This window comes from Colias croceus, chromosome 19 (assembly GCF_905220415.1).
Source record: "Colias croceus chromosome 19, ilColCroc2.1".
Taxonomy (NCBI): Eukaryota; Metazoa; Arthropoda; class Insecta; order Lepidoptera; family Pieridae; genus Colias; species Colias croceus.
The window spans coordinates 2,060,121-2,086,387 of NC_059555.1; the positions used below are offsets into that span (position 1 = coordinate 2,060,121).

At 32.0% G+C, this 26,267-nt stretch overlaps 1 protein-coding gene and 1 long non-coding RNA gene across 2 annotated transcripts; one reads left to right on the forward strand and one right to left on the reverse strand.

The window, feature by feature from the left end:
- The first annotated feature begins 937 nt into the window (after positions 1-937).
- On the forward strand, positions 938-22,418 carry LOC123700090 (cuticle protein 16.8-like). Its single transcript, XM_045647211.1, has 4 exons — positions 938-1,031; positions 17,874-18,066; positions 20,621-20,821; positions 21,275-22,418. Exons 2-4 carry the CDS (start codon positions 17,874-17,876, stop codon positions 21,436-21,438), a joined length of 558 nt encoding a protein of 185 aa, XP_045503167.1. The 5' UTR covers positions 938-1,031; the 3' UTR covers positions 21,439-22,418.
- Positions 22,419-22,677: 259 nt separating this feature from the next.
- Positions 22,678-26,174, reverse strand: LOC123700091. Its single transcript, XR_006752597.1, has 3 exons — positions 26,050-26,174; positions 24,226-24,319; positions 22,678-22,765 (listed from the first exon to the last, which is right to left on the reverse strand). It is a non-coding gene; the product is annotated as an uncharacterized LOC123700091 (long non-coding RNA).
- Positions 26,175-26,267: the final 93 nt, after the last annotated feature.

Below are 26,267 nucleotides of genomic sequence, written 5' to 3' on the forward strand. Positions count from 1 at the left end.
TATATTTTCAAAATTATTTGATACCAATTCACGCTACGAAATATATACAATTAATATTATTACATAGTTTAAAGAATGTTGCATTTTCAAGTTTCTTTGCGTGTTAATGGATTGTTACTTTTTTTTCACCACATAAGCAATAATTTTTCAACAAAATAATTTTATTTCTAATCTATTGGTACATTAGAATCCATATTATAAAATAATGAATCAATATAATTCCATTTTATTACATAATACTTATACATATTTAATTAACTGACTTCAAAAAAAAGGAGGAGGTTATATCCTTAAAATCTTAATGTTGCTCAAATATGAAGATAAATATTATTTTTTTACCCTATTTGTAGATAATATTCTTAATATTATATGCATGAAAAACGTATTTATTATTAAATGCTTTACATAAAGTTGCAGGCGCAATATATTACATATCAAAGCATAATTATATTTTAAATTTTACAAGGACTAGTATATGAATACTACATACTTTTTCATTTCAATCCCGCGAATAAATTTCAGGATTTTATATTAATTATTTATCAGAATTACTGACTTGGATAAAAATAGTTTATTTTATTTTGTAGGTATCTTAATGTTTTTGTAGCCCAGGAAATTATATTAAAAACTAAAATTGCCTTTTTTATATTATTATTTTCAAAATTTTGGCCGTTATAATATAATAGCACAGACTAATAATAATATACTACGTATACAAATAATAGTCTGCATTATTTTTAAAACAGCGCCCTCTAGTATTCATAACAAGAATAATCGATTATAATATTATACAAAAAATAATATTATGAAGCTATTATATTATGACTCTATTGAAATGTCAAACAAAAACAATTTCAAATAAACCGCCATAAAAATTAATTAGGTTATAATAAGACCGAAACTATGTCGATTTTCGATTGGTGCAATAAGACTCATTCGTTCTATCTCATTCCATTTACCGCCAAGACTAGTTTACCTTCACAGTGTGTGTTGTGATTCTTAACGTGCTGTTCGCGGGTATACCTTCGAATGTAAGTTTTTAATAAATTAGATAAATAATAATATGAAAGCGTATTTAATTATCTGTGATTCGAACCTCTTTTTATTGTGCGTTCGAAATATTGTTTATCTGTGGCTCGTTGCTCGTTCGTTATTTGAATTTTCGAATGTTTTGATTATTATCTGTTATTTTGTAATTTTGTAATGTTCTATTCGTAGGTACGGTTGATTTATTTTAGAACAAGTAAATAATCAAAGTTTAGAATTTTGTTTCTAACGTTTGATTTTCTTGGATAAATTTATTTTCTAAGTGTTGAATATTTGGTACATCATTAAAGATCATTAATTAGTAGCTGTGTCATGTGATTAAATTCGCGGTAATTTTTAAAATTTTTATGTGTATTAAGTTTCCTGTTTGTCGGAATTTTGATGCTAAAACTTAAATTTGGATTGTTGTGGTATGTCGTTTTTTATTTATTTTAATTTAAAATTATTTAATCAAAGTTTAATAAAGGTAATAAAAGATGAATGAAAATACTTTTTATGGTTTAGTAATGTTCTTAAAATCGTCCTTGTGATTGAAAAGGCGGTAATAAAATATTTTAATTATACAATTTTGTAATTAAACAATAATTAACAAGAACAAAAATTATATTATATTTTTTTGCAATTAATTGCCTTCCTTATATCAACCAGAGCGAAACATTTTATTAAACGCATCCGGTAACCAAACACGCGACATCCTGGTTGCTTCTTTCTTGCAAATAAAATAGTAACCATTGAGCCATTGGTCTTAGTATAACCTATATTTTTATAACTAAAATAATTCTAATATTATCATACTAATGACATTATGGGATCATATATTTTTTCAATTCTGTATCTGTGACAGCGTAGCTCCCAAAATGTTAAGTCACAAATAATGCGGTTTGTAACGTATTGTAACGGTTTGTAACGCTGCTAAATCGTAAATTAAATCTTACCACATTTTACAATTATAAACTTTACAAATAAGGGTCATTGACCACTTTATCACTCACCTATAACACAAGTGAAGCCGCGTGCTGAAGTTTGCATAATATCAACTACAACCGGTTCTTGTAAAAAATACATTTTTTAAATCTTTAACAAATTACATAATAATTATAACTAATTATCTAGGTACCAACTATTTTATTATCATTTTCGACAAAAAGTGTCCGAACTGGTCCGAACTAATCTAAATTTAAAATAGACTGGCCTAACAAATGAAAAAGTAATAGGTAATCAAAATTGGTTCACCCAGTCAAAAGTTCTGAAGATACAAACGCAAAAAGTATACGAATTGAGATTTGTTTTTGAAGTCGGTTCAATAAAGCTATCCTGTTATTGTCAAGGTTTTATGTTTTAGGGACTTCTAATCACATCACAGTACCTATGTACCTATTATAAAATTTGTAACAAGTACATTCTAGCCTTATAAAATTAGCAAATAGACGACGATGATAATTAAACAAGTTAGCAATAAGTACTAAAATAGTTCATTAGGTAACAATATTTCTAAACGAGTGGAATTTTCATTGCATTTTGCAATTCGCCCTTATTTCTGCGAAAATTCATATTTTTGAACCTTTATTATAGGTAAACGAGTTTCTTTACTAAGTAATTGGAATTTGATATTTTTGGATTTGCATTCCAATGCTAACTTTATAAATATCTTCTTAATATATATATATAAATCTCGTGTCACAATGTTTGTCTTCAATGGACTCCTAAACCACATAACCGATTATAATAAAATTCGCACACCATGTGCAGTTCGATCCAACTTGAGAGATAGGATAGTTTAAATTTCAAATCGTTTTAGAGAAAGCGGCAAAAGCCGCGGGCGGTAAGCTAGTAAATTTATAATGAATAAAAAATATTCGATCACGAGGCGGGAGTCGGGACTCAAATCGCTAATCCGGGGCGGATGCCTGACCAACTCGGCCACCCGTGAGTTTTTTGTAAATAAATAAATAAACATAATATTAAGTCAAAATAAATCTCTAGATATTAGTTAATTCTCTAACTAGGTACTTACCATAAAGTAGAAATTACGAGAAGCACATAATTTAATACAATATGCAATTAAACAGGCATTTAATACAGATATTCATAGACAAATTAAGCACAGAATTCCGCCATTTAATTAATTACATACAAATTATCAAATTGTTCAATCTTTTATCGATTCAATGAGCATTTTGCAATAGATTGGAATCATTAAATTAAGTGTCAAACTCATAATCCGCAATCTATATTGCTAAGTATTGCGTGACCGTTTATATAATCCGTTTTGACCTGGAGATTTGAGAATATGAATGTATATAGATCTATAGTATTTAAGTTTAGTGATAAGAGGTACCTACTATAAATAATAGTCTAAGTATTTGATACTAGATAGTAATAAGATGAGTTCACTGTTCAGCAGATTTGGAACATGTATGGAACATGTATCTATTGATAAAATTTATTCCAATACATTTTGCTGTTGGTATGAACATTATACAAACAAACGAAAGCTCAGTTTTTTTCTAGGATAGTTCTATATTATTATCGACGACACTCGTGACGATACTCTTTATTCATCACTAGCTGCTCCGCGCGGTTTCACCCCCGTGGCTCCACTCCCGTTGGCCGTAGCATGATGATATTATAGTCTATAGCCTTCCTCGATAAATGAGCTTTCTAACACTGAAAGAATTTTTTAAATCGGACCAGTAGTTTCCCAGATTAGCGCGTTCAAACAAACAAACAAACTCTTCAGTTTTATAATATTAGTAAAGATTGGTAAAATTACATTATACAAAACAAGACACAATCGAATTGAAGCTCCTCCTTTTGAACCCTAAGTTTCCATTCATTCTATAAATATCCGTATCGTATTTTATTATCTCTAAACAAGTATACATAGACGAAGATTTCATAATCCATGACCTTTCCTCCAATTTAATAGCACATTTTCTATAATTCGTAACGTGAGTCAAGGTTGAATAAGATGAGTTATAATTTAAGTGAATTCGCACCTTTCTGTCACGGCGCATTTACATTGAACGAACATATAGAGTTAGTTAGAGCAAGAGCATTCGTTCGCGATCTTTTAGTGTAAACGAAAACTCGTATTCAGTCCTGTTCAGTATTAGAACATTGCATAGAATCTTTTCGAACGCACTAAGAACAACGAAAGAATGCTCTACGCCTGTTTACACTAAAATAATTTGACATAGTGGTATGAGCATTCTCTCGTTTGATCGAAATGCACCGTGAAGAGAAACTAATAAAATCTCAATGGATCTTCAATTTGTTATCACTCATGCTTTTATCTAACCAGTTTTAGCCAGGCTGCATGTGCAAATGCAGGTAACATTAGCTTATTATTATTTTTCACTAGCATGTTTGTATGTTACCGACACATTTGGACTCGATTATGACCCACTTTATAGAGAGATGCACTATGAGATACACAAGTAGGTAAGTGGCAGAAATAAGATTGTTTGTAAACAAGCCGCTCAAAAAAATTATTATCGTTATAAAAATATATGGAGCTATATAACGAAAGATCCAAACTTGCGGATGCGCGCAGAGGTGCCGACGACGCCGCTCTATGTGTCTCGTGTGCACTACTGTACCAAGACTGAAGATGTTGTCGAGTACTTGCATGCGAAGACAGGTTTGAGTCTGCGAGTGGAACGTCTGGAGTCTCGCCATAAAGTGAGCTTCAACTCCTTCGTGGTGAGAGTACCGACCGCCAAGCTGAGCGTCTACATGGACGAAGGGTTTTGGCCGCAGGGAGTTGTGTTTCGCCGCTTCCGCGGACGGATACCCGGCCCCCCGGAATCGCGTCACACGCCGAAGGCATAGCGTGTATTAATTTAGTATTTAAGTAGTTTTAAGTTCATATGGGCCGTAGTTTTTAAGTTATATTAAGACCTTTAACTGTAACTACATTTGTTGCCTGAAATAAAGAAATAAATAAAAAAATAAAAAAAAAAAATATATTATATTCCAATAGAAGTAGGTAGATTCATTTTTATAACTAAGTAGGTACTTTATGAACAAAGTTTCTGTAGTTATTATATTCATCAAATCTAAAATTATTGAGCATTCAAGATATTCAGATTTCTATCAAAAACGGTAACATTTAGAACTTCGGCTTTAAATTAAATGCTATATTAATAAACGTTACTATGCTGACAGTTTGATTCGATAATAATCCAATTTGCATGATGAAATCCTGAAGGATCTTACGTAAAATCACTAGTGTGAAAGACATTTATGGCCGGTCCCAATATCGTATCTATCTTCGGTTTGACATACTAAAGATAGTAAATGCTATCTATCTCTTGTTTTGGCGTCCCAATAACAGCCAGTAATGGCCGTTCCCAATATCTTTTCTATCTTACGATAGATAGAACCTTACTAACTATCGGAGATAGCTTATATCTATAACCGTAGTTTGAATATTGGGAACGGCCATTAATAGCATACATGATTCTGGTAATACCTTATTGCTTTTATAAACCAATATTTACCTATATACTAGTGCCTGTATTATAATGTATAATGTACTAAATTTCCACCTGCAGCTTCGCCCGTGTTTTCTAAGAAAAATCCTCATAGTCCCCATTCCTGTAGGATTTCCGGGAACTCATAATTCTACTAAAACTATGCATGAAGAAAATACATTTAACCACTCTATATCCTGGAAAAACGATAATTAACGAAGATCTGCATGCGCATTATTAATTTTTGAGTACTGTATGTACCTATTCATATAATATGATATATTGAAATTCGTATATTCCAATGTTTGTGCATTGTGCAATACGCTGATCAAAGCTATTTGTATACGAATTTTAACTACTTAACTCATCATAAAAACACAAATATAGAGCTGATAATACCAATTGTATTTAACATTTTTACTTCAATATAAAGCCTCATTTCAATATTACATAAGCGCTAAGATACGCATAACCTAGTAGAGATGGCAGATTTTAGCCGTGTTTCGACTCTAAATAGGTATGAACATTGAACATGTTTTGAATATATTATAAATTCGGCCTATGCGGTTCGAGAAACATCTCTATGCTACATAGGATATTATGTAACAGATTTTATCAATCCTGATATCGTTTAAATTGTAACAACTACAACTCATGTTTTATTCATACCTGCAAATACTTGCCGAGGGGGTCGCGGAAGAATTCCAACCAATACCCGCGGCCCCATCATTAAAGCGGCTCGACGGGACATTAGTCGGTAAGAATCCGACATAACGGCCCCCATCGAAGGAGCCGTGGGTATCTTTGGAAGATTTCCCCACTATAAAAAAATAGGTACCTGCAAATACTTCTGATTCAAATTTTTTAAGGGAGGTATTTCAATTATTGATCTTGATTTTTCTATTGATTTTTAAATATAAAGCAACTTGTCTGCTCTAGGTAATTTAAAGCGAATTTTTTTAATTATAAAAAAATACACTTATGAGTTTATTTTGACGTTACTAACCATGGAGTCGGCTTTTCCTTTTGTCTTTAAAAATAATTTCTTCTGTTCTTTTTTTTTTCTAAGGAGTTAAGCTCTAAAAAAAAAAACTATACGCATTGAGAAAGCATAAACAAACAAATATAATACAAATATTTTGTAATCGCACCGCCTTAGATCGCACCGCTACCACATTTGGTTAGATGACATTACCGACCAAACATAGGTGTACTAACCTACTTTTTATTAACACATAGTTTTTGGTAGATTTGACAACAGCTGTGACTCGTTTAAAACGTAATTTTCATATTCTAGGTCATATTTTATCATACCTATTTAAAAAAATTAAACTTTTCTATGAAGTAGTTTGAGATGGATTTCAGAAAATTTTAATCATGTACCTATTGTATAATATTAGTTTATGAAAAAGCTGATATTTTTTTAAATGACAGTTTTAAAATAAGTAACAATCTTTTGGCAAGCAATAAATTTTATAGCAAATGGAAAATGAGAACATTACAGACTTTAAATTTTAGATATAAAAATGTATTGTGTTTTGAAATCTGGGTTTTTTACTAAACTATCAAGAACTTTAACTTTGAGGTACAAAGCATTTTCCTCCATATTATCTTGAAATGCATTTAATAGTCTAATTTAAAACATACATTTGACCTCCTTTCATAAAACTTATTGTTTTAGTTCTAGATGATTTGACATAGGTACGTAATATTACTATTGTGCAAGGAATATTGTAAGATGATGTGTAACAGTAGGTATATTGTGAATTTTGATACACAGTATTAGCAGTTATATTTGTATTGCGAAGGAATTTTAACAAAATATTTTTATTTGTGCAACATTTTTTTAACCTCCTGAGACCCAGGATTTTTTTCTCTTTCTTTTGAAATAAAAATTAGCTGTATCTGTTCTAATGCAATTATAGATATTCAAAAAAATGGTAAAAAAAATCTTTCGTGGAAAACTTGGATTTTCTTTATGTCATGTATATATTACAGGGGGTCCCAGTTCCAAGTGTAATAAGTTTATGAAAATGAAGAAGAACTACATGTTTTTTTAGTTATTATATATTTTTAAACTTGAATCTAAATAGTTATTATTCTATCCATTGTTCTGTGTCTATTTTTTGTACCTTGGTTCAAAGATAGGTATTTTTAAGGGTGAGAAACGACCAGTTCATGTATTTTGCACCGGCGTGGTGGTGTATTTATATTGGTCTTATTTCTAATCCATCCTCTCGGTCAGCCTCCCCATAAGCTTGGTCCACGACATGTGCGTCCCCGAGATGGTCTGCCAACAACTGAAGATGACATACATAGTGACGATTCTGTTCTGAAATGACTCATACTCATTGGACGAATGGAAGAAGAATCATGTTCTGGTAATTGGGCGGCTTCATCGGTATCATTTGGGGTATTATCTTCATCTCAAACATTTATTTATTCATTAGACTTCTTCTAAAAATAATTTTGAATCGTCACAACAGTATTAACATTTACCACCGATTCGGAAAGCAGTATCTATGGAGAAGAACCAGCAAGAAACTCCATAGGTCCATCATATAGGTCAATATTTGACTCATCCAGGTGTTGGTAGATCTCAATATCTTATAATCCTTGGAAATTATAATAAAATCTGTAACATAAACTAAAGAATGTCATATAGGTAATACATGGGGCTCTAGTAACCAATACCAATTTGGCAAGAATTGAGACCAAATGTCTTACCAGTATGACATAAAAGAAAACATTAATATTTTTCACAAGTTTTAGATTTATCTTACAAAATAACTATTGCAGTTGCAGAAATAATATCTATTATCATTAGATATACAAAGATATACTGCAATATACGAATGGTTCCACTAGAAATGTAAGATTACTGACCACGTGTTTGCCGTCGCACAGCCACCGTCAACTTCGAAATGAGAATACTTCAAATCACTGTCACTTATAAAACCAAAAACCGTTTAGTATAGCGGATGACATACCACTACATCGATTTGAGGTATTATTCGCGCATATACGCAAAAGATGGCGTTGAAATATTTTTTTATTGTTTATGTAATATATATATGACCGCAGGCCCCAGGAGGTTAAGTACTATCTTTTAAACTTTTTCTTACTAATTTTTGGTGTCTTTTTGGTGTCAAAATCGAAAAAGAAAAAGTTTCCGATAAATTGATTTAAAAGGAAAAAATTACAATATTTATGATTAAAACAAGTAGATAACTGCGTTAAAAACAACCGACTGCAAACTTGCACTTGCAACATTTACAAATACAGACAAAAATGCTCATAAAATAAAAACTACTGGGCCTATCCGAATAAAATTTTTATGGGACCAATTCGACACCATCCCGCATCGAATAAAAAAAGAATCACGTAAATCGGTTCAGAAACCTCGGAGTAATCGGTGTACATACATAAAAAAAAAACATACCGGCCGAATTGATAACCTCCTCCTTTTTTTTTTGAAGTCGGTTAATAATCTTTCTACATTACAGTTAGGAGTTTTCCTTTTCACTCTATTCAAAACTAGAGTCCTTTTCCGTCTATTCAAGGGAAAATAATTACTCTAAGCTCTATACATAAAAAAATAAAACAACAAATATAAAACAACGTCGATTTCTGCTGTCTGTCGGTCCCTATGTACATTCAGATCTTTAAAACTACGCTTCGAAAATACTATATGCACAAAAACAATGAGAACTATTAATTTATCTTAACTACCCAGTCAAAAAATTTACATATAGGCGTAGCTTGGAATTTTGATCTAGTCACCAAAAAACTGTTTGTTGACGGAAGCATTGCGTATTGATGCAAGAATTTAAAGCTCAAAGCGGATGAAGAGCCGCCCAAGATGTGAATCATTCTATTGTTTATGTATAGAAGGTGTTAATTCAATGACAAATTATGTGATTAATGGTAGCTGTAATTTATTGATATTGCAAAGGTTTGATGGGTGATTGATACTTAGGTATAGTAGGTACCTAAGTTTAAAAGAGCAACTACAGAGATTCTAATCGGCTTTTCTCCGTTGAAACTTGCGTGGTGGTGAATAGTAAAATAATGTTATGAAGATTCAAAAGTGATTAAAGAATAAGTCTAATTTAATAAATCAATGTTTGAGTTTGAGTTTAGAAATATCTGCATGATTAGCTACGATTAATACGCACAAGGAGTTATTGAGTTCATATCTTTCGAATTTTTGACACATTTGGACTGTTAAATAGGTTTGAATGTTATTTGTAACATGGATTTTTAGTGTAGGATAGTAAGAGACAAGCTTTTATACGGGTTCCAGTCGATAAGATAAGCTTTAACTAAGTACGTTATGATTATTATTTGCAACGATTGCACTATTGTTACATTCTTTAAAGATGTGACATAATCCTGCATTCATTGCAACACGATGCACATAATATCAGTAATCTCATGCATTTGATGATATAACAACAAAACTGAAAAAGAAAACATTTCGAAATTCGTGCAGTATGATTCTCACTATAAGGAGATTAGTACTCCTCAAATATCCGATAAAACTGCGGTTTTTGGTATCAATTACTAAAGCTTGGGAAAAACATGTTGTGGTCATAGCCTAGTCTATATTTCAATCACAAACATTTGATAGTTTAAACATTCGGAATCATTGGAGCGTGAAGAATATTAATTTCATGTGAACCAAGGACAACCGAGCCTCGCTAAATTTACCAGATTTACCATATTAGAACTAGGTACTATTACAGTAGTATAATAAATATCCGTGTTAGAACTTAGAAGGTACAGATCTTCAAATCCACTGATGCTTTAGTTAAACGATAGGTTAAAATAAACACAAAAATCTATCTCTTGTCCGTTTTAATACATGGACTCGTCAGGTCTCCATTGGCTTCAAAAATTTGCAGTACCGTTATAACATCTATTTAATTCAAAGCATATTAAATAATTACAAAAGAGATTACTACATTAAAAAGCAGTACAACAGTAAAACAAGCAGTTCAGACAAATTGTGTTACATAGTAACGAGAGATGTGGGCCAAAGTCTCGATGAAAGTGATAGTCTCCGGTCAAGGTCGCGTTATATTGACCACTTTTACTTTGTATTATAGTTCTTTAGTGATCGTTTTAAGTTTAATAGTTATTTTATCGCTAAATTGAGCGACATTATCTATGATTGAGCGTTGGATTTGCCTTCGACTTTTTATCAGATAGTCATATTTTATCAAGATGATTCTTAGCGACAATTTATGTAAAGATGCCTCCAGAATGTTCAGATATTTGTAGATAATGATTGGATCATATTAGAGGTATATTTTAAAGTTAATATTTCATACGAGTTATTTTTTTCAGTTTCAGTAGATAACATTTTCTGGATGATTCATGTATCCGAGGTTTTTATATATATGTACTTATTATTTAGATACAAAACATCAGATTTATTTTACTGTTATATAAAATATAGGTACATAGCAAATAAGAGATTGCTTAGCGATATTTGAACCTGTCTGTCTAACCGCAGGTAGGCTGGTAGAGCCAAATTGATTTAGGTGTTATTACGATTGTATTTTATGTTGTATGTATGCAAAAGGATGATCATTTTGTTAACAAAGCTATTATTTTTATGTAGATATTTAAATGTAGATACATTTGAATATTACACAACTATTTAGAACGATCATCGACCGTCAACAGGGGGCTTCCGTGATGTCTCCAAGAAGTATTATTTCCAGGGTGATCTGTATAGGTCATCTAGCGCCATGAATTTGCCACATAGGAAATATATGCTTAAGAGATCATCCTCACTCTCTTAGCCGTTTAAAAGTTGTGCTAAAGAAGTACCTTTAAATATTATAAACTTTAAAAGATGTGTGAAACAAACGTCTTTTTCTTTAAATAAAAACTTCTAAATACATTGATAAGGCATCTATTATCAAACTGTAATTCAGTACATTACCCAAGTACCGTGAGATGTCGGCCAAGGTACGATGAAAGTGATAGTCTGGTCAAGGCTGTACAGATTGACCACTTTTACTTTGTATATACTTGTTTTGACTTAGTACTGATTAGAATGTTTTCATTTGATTAATATATTATTTAATTGAGTAATGAGTTATGACTTAATATGCGTGTCAATTATTATGAATAATTTATCACTTTTTAATTGTTAGTTTTTTTTATACTGATAGACTTAGCTGATAGATATATCATGTAATATAGTTATTATAAATGTTCGGTTTTCTTCCAACAGCCGACTTCCCTCTTTTCATGGAGTTGTGTTTAATTTTAATAAATTTAGCTATGTGAAAATTTTACATTTTAGGAAGATTTTCCCCCATAAGGATAAAAATTTTATTGAGTAGTAAAAAGTAGAGAGTAGTTACCTAAATATTTTAACGAAAGTGTAGGTAGGCACATCATAATATTATGTATGAAATGTATGTTTCGGGTAAGACCTAATCGAGTGTAGTCGTATTAATAAAAGGAGAAAATCTTGTGTTTGAACTAAAATGAAGCTTCTTGGTCTGTACCACCGCCACTTAAATTCAACTAAGAGGCCATTATTAGAAGAATCGTAATACGTTTGACCCTCAATGCCTACACATTTATCAAATTACAACTTTGGCAGAAGGTTACTGTACTTTTACTTTATAATAAGGAAGGCGTTACATTCCTTGAGAAGTATTGCAACAATATATTTAGGTGGTGGGAACATTCAAACTCAAACTTATACTGTACTCACAAATATTTTTATAAACGTCAAAATTAACAAGCTTATGAAGAAGTGGACTATTGAATTGTTTCAATTTCTCTCTTGATCACATACAACGACTATATAAAATATTATCTGTACTCATACATAATAGATCTAAATATGTATAACTTGTATATAACTCGAAGGAAACTGACTGACTGACTGACATATTTATTTATCAACGCACAGCCCAAACCACTGGACGGATCAGGCTGAAATTTGGCAGGTGGATGATCAATTCTAATTTTCCCATTTCTAACCCCAAGGGCAAAAAGTAGGGGATAAAAGTTTGTTACATGAAAATTTATCTTTTCCACGCAGGCGAAGCTGCGGGCAACAGCTAGTAAGGTATAATAAGTAGGTATAACGTAGCCATTACCGGGTCGTCAAAATAAGATGTGTTATAAGGAAAACTAAAACAATAAAAGGAATAAAGACATTTTAAATAATAAGGTACTATAATTTATGTTCTAAAGATGATGCGGTTGAGTCGTGATGATCGGCCTTACATGATGTCACCTATACAAGATAATAAATACTAAATTTTATGCGCAATATGGGTTTTTCTGGAAAATTATAATATTTTCAACACGTTCACTAATAAAGAAGAAATAATTATCTTTATGAGATATTGTTTTGAACGCCATCTTGTTGTTATTTATATTTATGTTTAAATTGTATCCTGGTTATTCAAGAGCAATAATTTGTGCTAACTTCCTTCAATAAATGTTAGCGGTTGATATATTAAGATGTTTATTATCTATCGTAGATAATAGAAAACAATAATATCTTTCTTTACCCTACATAACACTTCTTATATATATAGAGTATAATATCACACATAATATTACACATATTTAAATGTCAGTCTTAGATTACAAAATAAAAGACAGATGGAGCGTTGCCGAACTAAACCGAATAATTTATCGTCATTTTCAATAAAGCTATGTGTGCTGTCATTTCGCCGCTGCACTGTACGTACACGGTGCTTCTGTGTGCGTGTAATGTTGCCAGATATTGAAAAATTTCCCAAATTTTTCCCCGACTACGGAAAAAAGAGGGTTATGTTTTTCGAGTTTATGTATGTATAATATTTCTTTGACACGCCCTGCAGTATAAACCGTTGGACCGATTTTGAGTTGTGAGGTTTCATTGCAATGATCTGAATTATTATGTTAGTGGCGGTAGTGACGTAGGTTATATACATAAATGAGAAGTCAAGTTTTAATTTTTATTTAAATTCTTTTATTACATAAAGTACCTGACTACTAAAGTTATATATGGACAAAATAATTGTATTAAATTTTTTATTAAATAAATTACATAAAAAAAGTTTCAATATTAACTATAATAATTATATTATTTTTTATTTTTCATAATATATGAATACAGATAGCGGTAGTTTTTAGTCGAGAATACGGGACATTTTATTTTCATCATATCCATCATGGAGTTCACATAAATTAAATCGCTAGCGAAAACGACTATGACGTTTTTAAGCTTTATAAAAATAACAAAATAATGTATTATGCTTATTAAAATAATCTAATAATTATCATGAACCTTTAGTGCACTATACAAATAATCACATTCACGATCGAAAAATCCAACAGCATTACCCTGAAGATCTTTTAACCATTTTACCGTTTTACCAATAAAAATGGCAAATTCATTTTCAAAATAATGGCAACATAAGTTGAAGTTTTGTATTCCTTCATATTTGTAAAATTATTATTCGTATTAAAGAAATAAATCAGCCAAATAATCTACAGAAAACCTGTGAAACGATGTTTTATCTTTTTTTTTGTTTTCGGGAACAAATTTTACAGCGTTTTATTATCACAAGACGGCATTTTTTTACTAAAATTGCAAACCCTTTTTGACGTATTGCATGACACTATAGGTAAACCAGAATCTGATGGCAATTGGGGAAATCAAAATTTTGAGTGTGCAACCCTAGGGAAAATGGACTGACCGATCTTGATACTGCTTATTTTTTATTTTGTCCTCAACATCATTAGTCACATTACATAAGTGAACAATATTGTACCAAATAATGAGATATCCACTTAATATTTTGAAGGTACTACTTACTTGTATAATATACATATTACTTTTATCTATGTAATACATATTATTATTTACACATACCTATATTTGTATATTCATTATCATTAAGCCATGTAAAAATATGGATGTAATGATAATGCAGATCAAAACTAGATAATGCTAATATTTTTTTATAAAATAAAATAACAATAAAATAAAATAAAACTATGTTTATTTTCGTAAGTATTAACAGATAGGTACACAAATAATTATAAAATTGACTTGGACAGCTTGGACTTGACGCATAGCCGTATTGGAAACTCCTGTAATAAGTTTTCATAAAATTATATTGTAATCAAAAAACAATATTATAGTTAGTTACCTACTTATAATATTTTTAATTTTAAGTATCAAAACGGGTAAGTCCAATTTACCAATAAAATATTCAAAATTGAAAATTGTGATGTGTTTGACCCTTCTTCATCGAATGTTTTTCTATACACATTATAAACAACACCTCTTGCTTGTGATCGCAGCGGCTTTTTCGACATCTTCGAAGATTTTTTAGACAAAATCCTAAAAATTATTCAAGAATTGCAAAGAAGACAAATAATTTGACAACCATTTTGATAGTTGTCAAATAAAATAGCCATATGAAAATCTTTTATTTCTTAAATATAAATATGCCATCAGATTCTGGTAGACCTATATATGCGCTATAGCACTGGTGCAGCGACGTATTTGTTTTTGATTTCGTATTTTCTTTGACAAGGGCGACGGGCGGTTGTCATGCTCCATCTGTACTTTATTTTGTAATCTAAGATGTCAGTATTGAACGTTGCATCTAGTAAAAAGAAATTGGTAGTTTCCAATTTGATGACGTTAATCTATATATTATAGTGCCACAAACTTATCTGACCCGGTGACAAAAACTGGAACTACGTGCCGCCATTTTGAAATGTCACATTTTCACAGACTTTTCATACGAAATATTTTGTTTAAATAAAAAGAAAGCGACATCAGTGACACTGTCACCGGGTCAGATAAGTTTTTGGCACTATACCTACATATTCAAGATTCAAATTAATTCTATTGGAAAGAAAAGTGAATACATCAAATATGTATTTAAACATTTTACGGTCAGCTGGCATTTACCTAGAGATATTACAGCTAACCTTTTAGCTTACAATCTATTGATCCTCTATAAGTCACGGATGATCTTTGAGGTTAGATGCGATGGGGTCATTAAACAAGCGTTAAATTTTTTTACTAAGAAAATATTTTTATGATTTTTTCACCTACTAAGGAAATAAGTTTTGTACAATAGAAAAATGACCTTTATGTACATACAGATATCAATCGATTTTTTATTGCACGCCTCATAAGCGAAGCGTTGAGGTGGGTACTACTGTCACTTCGCGCAAAACATCTGATTTTTCAAACTTAAAATGTCTTTATGTATCATACATTGCACTTGTAAGATAATACATACACACACATATTAAGAAAAAACACTATTTTTAACATTCATGATATTTTTGATGTCATTTTTGTTATTTAAACTAGTTAAAAAACAGTTTAAAAAAGTTCTGTCTTGGACGTCCGTGTGTCTGTATGTGCGGAGGATTTTCTTGTTAACACGATAGCAACCGAAATACTTTACTAATCGAGTCTTTTTTTTTCTCTTACGCTTGAGTATGCTCAGGAATAGAACCCTTTCATTTTTCAGGGTCTGATTCGATGTGGTTTAATTGTTATTAAATAAACAAAAAAAATATCGACTTTTTTTTTTTTTTTTATAGTGTACTCAAAATTCACCATTATAAACTCGATTCTTTATACTATAAGCCAAGGTTTAAAAAAATAAGTTGGTAGTCAGTCCCTTAAACTGCGCAGTTTCACATCTAGGTGGGGCCACAAGAAAAATAGCTCAATTATATTACGGTACCGCTTTCTTTACTTTTCCAAATGTTTTATTTTATTTCTTTTTTATATTTATAGTCACGTACTCTTTATAAATAATCAATTTTATTGTAAAGGATGAGATTATGAGGCGTGCACTTTTGGATTTTCCAAACTATTTTTCTAAAAGTTCCGCATCGATTAGCTCGTTTAAAGATGATCGTAGCTAATCTGTTGATCATAAAGTACAGCATCTATAACCAAAATACAGCTTTCCTAAATAAAATAATTATTGTACACAAAAATAATCTTGCAATAGTTGAACCTATACTTCCTGAGGTCAGTTGGGCTTGTTCAAATAACATATATATACTATATGATAAAGCTGAAGAGTTTGTTTGTTTGTTTGTTTGAACGCGCTAATCTCAGGCACTACTGGGGCCGTAGACAAAGTAACAGTTAAAAAACGATAACTAAGTTAGAAAAGGCAAAAATGTATGGGATTGACATACGCCGCGTTAGATCACGTGGTCTATCTAATGTCAATTCCATACATTTTTGCGATTGTCTAAGGCCCCTGGTCCGATTTGAAAAATTCTTTCGATATTATAATATATAGGTAATAATCACCCATATATCGAGGAAGGCTTATATATTATCATTACGCTAAGACCAACATTAGTGGAGCACTGCGGGTAAAACCGCAGGGCACAGCTAGTGTTCTATATGCATAAAAGGGCTCCATAAAGAGGCAGCATTCGCCTCGCGAAGCATTTTCCGCGCGAGGCTGTTCGATCTATGAAGACGTGGCTCGGCCGAGGAAAATGGTGACACGTTTCCCTATAAACCACGCTTCTACGTAATATTGATGACATGATCAAGGCGTGATAGTGAACTTGACTGATCAAGTTTGTATATTAATGTCGTTTTAACATTATCAATTCAAGATCAAATAACATCGAAAATAATCTTTACTTTGTCAAATTATGTGATGATACCTACTGGAAAATTAACTGTAATATTAAAAAAATAGAATATCCAGTGAAATAACAACAACAATTCAACTTATTACTCTATGAAATACTAAAACAGTAAGTTCTAACCCCTTCCTGACATTAGCGCTTTCAACCAAACGCTTGAGCTCAAAATATTATTATATTTTTATTAATTAATAAGGTCCAAGTTTGATACACATTTTTAATGTTAATATCATAAATTTATTTTTATTTAGTGGCTCAGTAACAACCGGAACGCTGACGCAACCCAAAGGTCGTATCAACCTGTTCCAATCACATTCCTGATGCGTAATTAGACATGCGCCTCATCATTTGTTAAACGGATTTGAACACAGATAAATAATATATTTTTATTCTACAAATTACGTAATTTTTAAGTGTCCAAAATATTCTAATTTCAAGAAGCTAAAGCGCGAGCACGACATCTATCGTCATATTATTCGTTTAGTCATAGAATGCATGCCTTGGATAGGTATCAATATTAATTACAAATTTTTTTTTCCTTTCCGCACGGCATTTAAATTCCCATATAAACGCTCACAATGATTATACGAATACTTGAATAAAAGTTTTCGTGCTTCTTCTTTTAATCTCATGCATTTTCTCATGAACCTTTATAATTTCCAGATGCTACTAAATATACTGGTACTCACGGCTTGCGTGGCTCTCACCAGCTGCGATGTATCCCACATCATAGAAGAGACGACAACGCTACCACCACCCCCGAGGCCGTACGCGTTTTCGTATACTGCTGGTCGGTATCCTGGACATACTGACCGGCAGCACGCGGAGGTTAGCGATGGTAGTGGAGTTGTTAGAGGTATGTATCGTTTTGTATAGTTTTATTTAAAACTAGCTGCTCCGCGCGGTTTCACCCCCGTGGCTCCACCCCTGTTGGTCGTAGCGCGATGATATATAGCCTATAACCTTCCTCGATAAATGGGCTATCTAACACCGAAACAAACAAACAAACTCTTCAGCTTTATAATATTAGTATAGATTAGGTTTATTTCAAACTCAAACTTTTATTTATTCAATTAGACTTCTTCTGGAAGCACTTTTGTCGTCAAATATTTATTTATTCAATTAGGTAGACTTCTTCTAGAATTGTTTTAACAGTTTTAACATTTACCACCGATTCGGAAAGCAGTATGATTTAAAACAATAAGGTTTAGTTTGAATTTATATTTTTTGGTTTTTAAGGCATTCAAATGCTTTATAAATATAAATTTATAAAGAATAGAAAAAATTCGATCACGAGGCGGGACTTGAACCCGCATCCTTCGCGCCATTCCGGGGCGGATGCCTAACCAACTCAGCCACTCGTGACCCGCCTGAGCAATCGAATTTATTCTATCCTTTCAGTTTTATGTGTCTTAAGGGACACACCGCGCGCCATCTATTGAGATGATTTAACAACCATCTCAACCAATATGAAGCACTTTTCAGTGAATACAATATTGTAACGATGGAACACGACCTTTTCTTGAATTTATATTTTTTGGTTTTTAAGGCATTCAAATGCTTTATAAATATAAATTTATAAAGAATAGAAAAAATTCGATCACGAGGCGGGACTTGAACCCGCATCCTTCGCGCCATTCCGGGGCGGATGCCTAACCAACTCAGCCACTCGTGACCCGCCTGAGCAATCGAATTTATTCTATCCTTTCAGTTTTATGTGTCTTAAGGGACACACCGCGCGCCATCTATTGAGATGATTTAACAACCATCTCAACCAATATGAAGCACTTTTCAGTGAATACAATATTGTAACGATGGAACACGACCTTTTCTTGAATTTATATTTTTTGGTTTTTAAGGCATTCAAATGCTTTATAAATATAAATTTATAAAGAATAGAAAAAATTCGATCACGAGGCGGGACTTGAACCCGCATCCTTCGCGCCATTCCGGGGCGGATGCCTAACCAACTCAGCCACTCGTGACCCGCCTGAGCAATCGAATTTATTCTATCCTTTCAGTTTTATGTGTCTTAAGTTTATGTGCTTCATATTGGTTGAGATGGTTGTTAAATCATCTCAATAGATGGCGCGCGGTGTGTCCCTTAAGACACATAAAACTGAAAGGATAGAATAAATTCGATTGCTCAGGCGGGTCACGAGTGGCTGAGTTGGTTAGGCATCCGCCCCGGAATGGCGCGAAGGATGCGGGTTCAAGTCCCGCCTCGTGATCGAATTTTTTCTATTCTTTATAAATTTATAAGGTTTAGTTTGTGAAATCAGCGGTGTCTTATATATTATTAATTATTAATAGTGCGGTGTCTTATATATTATTAACTATTAATAATTAATAATATTAATTATTAATTATTAATAGAGAATAATTGGATGGTTGGCTTAGCTAAGAACATGGTTCAAAATATAGATTTAAAGGAATTCAGAGGTATGTTATATATAGTTGATGAATAATGGATGTTCATAAAAAATATTTTATGTATTGGTGAACAAATGGTTCGTGAGACAAGACAGGAGTAGTCAGATGTATGTTTTAATGGATTTCGTTGATGATCATAAATAATATTTTGAACTGTAGATTAATAGTTGATGTAGTAAATTGTTCAAGAGATAGATCGATCAGCATTGGCTAATGTGTTTAGCAACATAGCTAGTTTAATCCTTATTAGAGAGTTTGTTTCCTTTTCTATTACGTTAACTTTGATTCTCTTAGTTTGTAGGTTTCAAATTTAATACTGTTTTTGAGTTTATGTGGAATTCTTTCTTCTACTTCTTCTACTTTAAACTTCTTTTGGATCGTTGAGAGTAGAATTTCAGGGTCGCGTCATGGAGTAAGGCGACGAATTTGGCATCTTTGAATCTTGTCAAAGAAGTTTCACCTCTGACACGTGTTATCGGCACACACGCTCTTTTTTATTTGTACCTGGATGTTTAACATACCATGTAGAGCTGATTAAAATAAAACATTATTTATTGTCAAGTATTTTGCGTCTTGGAACGGGTTTCGTATTTCGACTCTTGCATACCTACCTGAATCTAGTTTTTTCTCCTTAATACGTGAAATATTTTACTCGTTTGACCTTTACAAAATATTTGCGTACATTTGGTTACAATATAAATGGACATAATATGACTTGTTCTTATTGATATTTCTGGTACATATTCAAATTAGAACACTTGGAGTTGCTTCAATATTGGCTAATATTGAAGACTGTGAATCATGTTATTTTTTAGAAAAAAAAAGTACTAAAATTCATTATAACAAAGCCCCAAACATACTTCTCGGAACACGTCACTTCACGTCTTACAATCAAAAAGCTCACAGTCTACACGACACACCAGATTATAATTTACTCTAAAACAACCAATATTTAACAACACTCCATATCATTTCAGGCACCTTTTCCTACGTGGACCCTCGTCAGAAGGTCCGTACGGTGGACTATATAGCGGACAGGGAGGGCTTCCACCCAGTACTGAGTGACCCTCTGCCTGAACACCCCAGGGACTCGGAGTCTGTAGCTCAGGCTAAGGATAAGCACTTTGCTTTGTATGCCCAGATCGCGGAGGACCACGCTCACCACCCGCATCCTGATGGTAAGTAATACTAAATGGTAAAAAAAATTGTGGGAGGTGTTATGAGATTGTCTATATTTATAAAAATGTGCATTGCAGGAGAAAGAAAACAAAGACAATGATACAACTATTATAGTCTTAAGATATTATGACCCAGTTTAGCTACATGATCCTATTAGAATGATATGGAACTTCTATTTTAACTTTGTCCGTCAGAGAGTAATGTTTTTCTTCTTCTTTCGTAATTCAAATATACATAATATGTATATCATAAACATAATTTGAGTTTAGCACAGGCATACAATGATGTAGGATTGCCATATATTTTACGTACGATACAACCGTACTACATATTTTCTCCGATTTTAAAGACATTTTGCACACAACAATTATTTCATGCTCTCTACTTATATCCATATCTAGATCTACTTATACCCTATTGAAACCAACTAACATTGCTACTAAAATTTCCAGAAGCATCATTCCCCCGCCAATCAGAGGCCGTCGCAGCAGCAGCGGCTAAACACGCGCAACTTTTCCGAGTAATCGCCGAACAACATGCAAGAATCGCGGCTGAAAGAGAAGCATTACAACGGGAAGAGGAAGAGAAACAACACTTACAGGACTTGTCACAATAAAGAGTTACTATATGATGGCTTATGACTCGACTATAAACCAAAAACTATCCTATTGTATAGCTAACTACATTCTGATGGTTTTTGACGTACTAAAAACTACTCATGATCTTCTTTAAAAAGTGTCCGATAGCGTTTGACCAACAACTAAACTCATAAAACGTCGGAACCAACCGAACGACGTTGCATAAGCTTTCATTCGAATTGAAACCTCAAAATCATAGCAGTAAAGTTCAAAGTCACGAAATAGGTTTTAAAGTAAATGTTTATTTTTACATTCAAATTAACACCTTATTTTCTGCCAGTAAAGTTTAAACTATTGAATATGCTTGTTCAAAACTACTTAGGCAGAGTAATGCTTCAGACAATTTTTAAGCGTGATTGTGAGTCTAGTTGTACTCTTTGACCCATGTTTTGTATTTTCAAAGTGAACAAATCTTTCTTTAACTTAGTTTGAATCTCAGAAACACTATAGAAAATATCCAATAATACTATGTTAGTTATGTCGTACCCTGTTTTGTGAAATGTATGAAAGTTAGAGACGGCCACCCGTAAATCAAATTAGTTCTTTCAAATAATATACAATTTACGACTTTAACCTATGTATGTACTTATAAAGTTTGATTTTTAACAGTTTTAACAGTCAAAAGGGCCATCATATAGATATTTTAGAATAGTGACAATACTGACTAGGCATTTAGGAAACATTTTGACTCGGCTAACACCAAATAACACTTGGTCTGAAAATTTCATATTTTTATTTGATAATACAAATAAAATAATTGAGAATAAAGAGAAAATAAAACTAATTGTATTTATATTTTCAACTGCCTTTAAAAATGTAATTAACTTTACCTGTATTTATGGATTTCGATATTATTTTTTTATAAAGTTACCATTTTTTGTAATGATTTTGTATTTTTATATTTTTGTATGACGCGGACGGCCATATTGTGTTACCTGTAATAAAGTATTTAATACTTTTTTGGTGTTTATATTATTCTACAATATAGGTTAATAATTACCCTACAAAATATAATATCTATTCTTGTAATGCATAGAAGAAAAATAGCATTGTTTCTAAGACCTTATGATTTGGTTATAAGGTGATAATTAATATTGGTTTTAATTTTTTACATGTTTGAATCGGGCTAGTGTTTTTAGAACAATAAGTAATAATAAATAAATTGAAATAAGCATACAGTTCTTTTTGGAAATTAATTTTGAAATGAAACATCCAAATGCTTTAAACTATTTATTCATGGTCCATTGTCGTTAGCAGAAATAAGTTTTTATCCGTCTCGTGGGTCTGGGATTTAGCCTGTGCTATCTGTAATGAGAAAAAAAATATAATTAGATCTATCTTTTTTTCTATAAACTTGAACAGTGATTTTAAGAGAAATTTAACAGTAAAAAAATACAATAGTAAGTAATCTATTTTTGATCGTAAAAAATATTTTTGTTACAAATAGTTATGTTGCCATTATCATATTTTTGGATTCATTTTAAAATGTACTTAGGACCTTATATAGCTTTTTACGTAGTTCTAGATTGATTTTTTTTATTATGATTGCGTCAAAACATACAATCCATACTAATATTATAAATTCGAAAGTAACTCTGTCTGTCTGTCTCTCTGTTATAGGTCTACCAGAATCTGATGGCATATTTATATTTAAGAAATAAAAGATTTTCATGTGGCAACTTATTTGACAACTATCAAATTGTTTGTCAAATTATTTGTCTTTTTTGCAGTTGATGAATAATTTTTAGGATTTTGTCTAAAAAATCTTCGAAAATGTCGAAAAAGCCGCTGCGATCACAAGCAAGAGGTCTTGTTTATAATGTCTATAGAAAAACATTCGATGAAGAAGGGTCAAACACATCACAATTTTCAATTTTGAAGATTTTATTGGTAAATTGGACTTACCCGTTTTGATACTTTAAATTACAAAATATTATATGTAGGTAACTATAATATTGTTTGTTGATTAGAATATAATTTTATGAAAACTTATTACAGGAGTTTCCAATACGGCTATTCGTCAAGTCCAAGCTGTCCAAGTCAATTTTATAATGTGTGTATCTGTTAATAATTACGAAAATAAACATAGTTTTATTTTATTTTAAAAAAATATAAGCAGTTTTGATCTACATTATATCATTATATCGATATTTTCACATGGCATACTGGTAATGAATATACAAATATAGGTATGTGTAAATAATAATATGTATTACCTGTATAAAAGTAATATGTATAATTGTATATTATACATGTAAGTATGTACCTACATAATATTAAGTGGATATCTCATTATTAAGAACAGTATTGTCCACTTATGTAATGTGACTAATTATATTGAGATCAAAATAAAAAATAAGCAGTATCAAGATCGTTCAGTCCATTTTCCCCAGGGTTGCACACTCTAAATTTTGATTTCCCTAATTGCCATCAGATTCTGGTTTACCTATACTCAATCACGCCTAAACTACTGAACCAATTTTCATGAAATTTGGTATGGAGATATTTTGATACCCGAGAAAGGACATAGGCTACTTTTTATCCCGGGAAAATGACGCTATTCCGGAAATCCCACGGGAACGGGAACTATGCGGATTTTTCTTTGACTGCGCGGGCGAAGCCGCGGGCGGAAACCTAGTTTTTTATAAAAATATGATTTCAAAATCAGTTTACACCAAAAAGCGATCTTATCTATAATAGTAACGTAGTAGTATTATATTATCTGTGACTATATAATAAAATTTATTTAAATTATTGAAACTTACTAGCAGGAGGTGGAGGTGGTGGTGGTCCTCCGTTACAACCAGCTGGCTTCTCAGGACCATTTAGACCGGCCTTTGGAACCGTGGTCATACCACTCTGAAATTTTGAAAAATAATTCAATGAAAAAAAATTTATTCAATGCTGTAAAATGATAGAAAGCTCGGGATAAATAATCATTACATAGTATAAAATAAAGTCGCTTTCTTTGTCCCTATTAGTACAGTCCCCAATTGAAATAAAATTCATTTCCGTGGGACTCACCACCGCAGCTCCGTCATACGGACTACTGATATCCACTTAATCGGCATGTTTTTCTGAACACAAAAAGTGCGGTAGTCACTTCCTAGGGGTATGACGTAGCAAAGGTGGCCGTCGGACCGTTCTATTGTGCGGTATATCTAGATAACTTCTGCACCGATTTACTTAAAAAGGGTGTCAATTGAAAGATAATTAAATAAACATTATTTGATTCCTAAGATTCATTATATGTAAAACTAGTACCAACTAAAATATTTTCAAAAATCCACATTTTGTGAAATATATATTTTTTTTATGTAAAAATCTCGGTAACCGTTAGAATGAAAATATCCTATTTTTTTAATAGCATTTAAACCTACCGTATGTGAAACTTAAACTGTTTCCCTTAAATATAGGTACACTTAAGTTACTAGTTTATAAATATTCCACAAAATTTTATTATTACTTTACTTTTAAACGACACAATACTAAGTACTAGAGATGCGCCGAATAGTGGTTTCACCGAATAACCGAATACCGAATACTATTCGGTTAAAACCTTACCGAACCGAATATTCGGCCGAATTATTCGGTTCAATGTTTTGATGTGTTTTGATGCGTAAACGGATTCTAACGGGTCGCAAGTAGCTGCTGGCTCGGTGGCGAGCGAGCCTTACCTCACCATCTGCCACCCGCGTATATCGCCCGCGCACTCCGTGCCGTCTCAGTTGTGTTAAAACATCGCACGAATACGTTACAAATTAAAACAAAAAAATATTAAAATTTTTATATTGTTTAAAAGTTTTATATTTTTACTTTAAGTTAGTGTTTGCAACATGAGCGGACGTAAAAGATCGCGAGCTTGGGACTTTTTTGATGAAATGCAAGATGACAAAACAAAAGTTAAGTGTAATTTGTGCGATTGTGTTATTTTTCGTGTGTCATATTCTATTGGGACTAAAAGCATTGTCTTCAGACTTCAGGATTTAAAGTATAATAAATATTAAATACTAACTAAGTGCTAATAATAAACATGATTAAATTATGTTGATGTACATTTACCAAATAAACGTTGATTTGAAATGTAATGATTGTTTTATTATATACTAGCTTTCCGCCGGCGGCTCCGCCCGCGGTTTCAAAGAAAAACTCGCATAGCTCCCGTTCCCGTGGAATTTCCGGGATAAAACCTATCCTATATTACTCGTGGATATTGTAGCTTTCGAATGGTAAAAGAATTTTTTAAATCGGTCCAGTAGTTTATGAGCCTATTCATTACAATCAAACAAACAAAGTTTTCCTCTTTATAATATTAGTGTAGATACCTTAGGTTCAACACATTCTTCATAGGATTTCTTTGACTTGTGCAGTTTAGTATGACATAAATCATTCATAATATTATGAAGTTATTTATTTAGTTCTATAGCCAAGAAAGTAGAAACACTCATACCGAATATATTCGGCACCTAAACCGAATAATTCGGCCGAATACGAATAGTGAAAAAGATGCCGAATATGCCGAATACCGAATATGTATTCGGTATTCGGCGCATCCCTACTAAGTACCTATGTAAAATAAAATCACTTACCACGGCTCCCAGAATGATAGCCAGAGCGGCGAACAAGAACAGAAGTATCTTCATTGTGATATTTCTATGAATACTGCTAAGCCTATTTCACATGTGCTTTATATAGATCGAAACAATAAACATACAATATTTTTGAAAAATTTATTATGTCATGCAATTTTCTTCCTAATATGCATGGGATACAAACCAAATTGGGTTGAAGCATTTTTACAATAACA